A 1,874-nucleotide genomic window follows, 5' to 3' on the forward strand; every position below is an offset into this window, starting at 1 on the left:
GACCAACTGACTGACCAACCAACCTACTGACCAACTGACCGACCAACTGATTGATCAACCAACTGACCGACCAGCTGACCAACCGACTGACCAACCAATCAACCGACCAACCGACCAACCAACCAACCGACCGGCCAGCTGACCAACCAACTGACCAACCAACTGACTGACCAACCAACCGACCAACCGACCAACCGACCAACCAACCAACCGACCGACCAGCTGACCAACCGACTGACCAACTGATCAACCAACAGACCAACCAATTGACTGACCAACTGACCGACTGACCGACCGACCAACTGACCAACCAACTGACCAACCAACCAACTGACCAACCAACCGACCGACCAACCAACTAACTGACTAACTGACCAACCGACCGACTGACCAACCAGCTGACTGACTGACCAACTGACCAACCAACTGACCGACCAACTGACTGACTGACCAGCCAACCAGCCAACCATCTGATCAACCAGCTGACCAAATGATCAACCGACTGACCAACCAACCAACCAACCAGCCAACCAACTGACCAACCAACTGATCAACCAACTGACCAGCCAACTGACCAACCAACCAACTGACCAACCAACTGACCAGCCAACTGACCAACCAACTAACTGACTGACCGACCAACCAACCAGCCAACCAACTGGTCAACCAGCTGACCAAATGATCAACCGACCGACCAGTCAATCAACCAACTGACCAACTGACTAACCAACCAACCGACCAACCATCCAACCGACCAACCACCTGTCCAACCGACCAACTGTCCAACCAACCATCCGTTCAATCAACCATCCAACCAACCGTCCAACCAACCAACCATCTGTTCAACCAACCATACAACCGACTGTCCAACCAGCCAACGAACCAACCGACTGTCCAGCCACCCACCCACCCAACCAACAAACCAACGAACTGTCCACCCACCCAACCAACCAACCGTCCAATCAGCCAACCAACCGAATGTCCAACCATCCAACCAACTGACCAACCAACCACCCAACCATCCAATCAACTGCCCAACAACTGTCCAACCACCCATCCAACCACCCAACCATCCAACCAATCAACCAACGAACTGACCCACCAACCACCCAACCACCCAACTAACTGTCCAACCAACTGCCCAAGCAACCAACCACCCAACTAACTGTCCAACCAACTGCCCAAGCAACCAACCACCCAACTAACTGTCCAACCAACTGCCCAAGCAACCAACCACCCAACTAACTGTCCAACCAACTGTCCAACCAACTGTCTGACCACCCAACCAACAAACCATCGAACCAACCAACCAACCGTCCAAGCAACCAACCACCCAACCAACCGTCCAACTAACCAACCAACCAACCAACCATCCAACTAACCAACCAACCAACCAACCAACCATCCAGCCAATGTCCAACCAAGCATCCAAACCACCCCGCCTCCTGCTCTGGACGCGGCCCCGCGGCAGCGCCGGGGCGGCCCACGGCCACGTGGGCTGGGGTCCCACCTCGAAGCAGAACTCCTGGCCCAGGATGCTGCTGTGCACGGCCTTGATGACGGAGTCCTCGTCCAGGTTGAGCTCCAGGGCCTCGGCGGCGCTGCTGGGGCTCAGCAGCGACTCGTGCGAGTGCGACTCCTTGAAGCTCTGCATGAGGCGGGCCCTGTGGACACGGCGGCCGGTGGCACCACGGGCACGGTGGTGGCGCTGGCACGGGGTGGTGGTGGTGGTGACAGGGACATGGTGGTGGGGGCACCAAGGACATGGTGGTGGTGGCACCAAGGATGTGGTGGTGGTGGTGGTGACAGGGACATGGTGGTGGTGGCACCAAGGACATGGTGGTGGTGACACCAAGGACATGGTGGTGGTGGTG

At 56.6% G+C, this 1,874-nt stretch overlaps 1 protein-coding gene across 1 annotated transcript in view; it reads right to left on the reverse strand.

Moving 5' to 3' along the window:
- The window catches only part of SYNGAP1 (synaptic Ras GTPase activating protein 1), a 17,445-nt gene extending 15,785 nt beyond the window's left edge, over window positions 1-1,660 (reverse strand). The window contains exon 1 of the mRNA XM_026048722.1: window positions 1,511-1,660. Coding sequence (XP_025904507.1) covers window positions 1,511-1,654 — 144 coding nt within the window. The 5' untranslated portion in view covers window positions 1,655-1,660. The remainder of the gene's footprint in view (window positions 1-1,510) is intronic.
- Window positions 1,661-1,874: the final 214 nt, after the last annotated feature.

Source organism: Nothoprocta perdicaria, unplaced genomic scaffold (assembly GCF_003342845.1).
Source record: "Nothoprocta perdicaria isolate Ctin4 unplaced genomic scaffold, notPer1 scaffold_563, whole genome shotgun sequence".
Taxonomy (NCBI): Eukaryota; Metazoa; Chordata; class Aves; order Tinamiformes; family Tinamidae; genus Nothoprocta; species Nothoprocta perdicaria.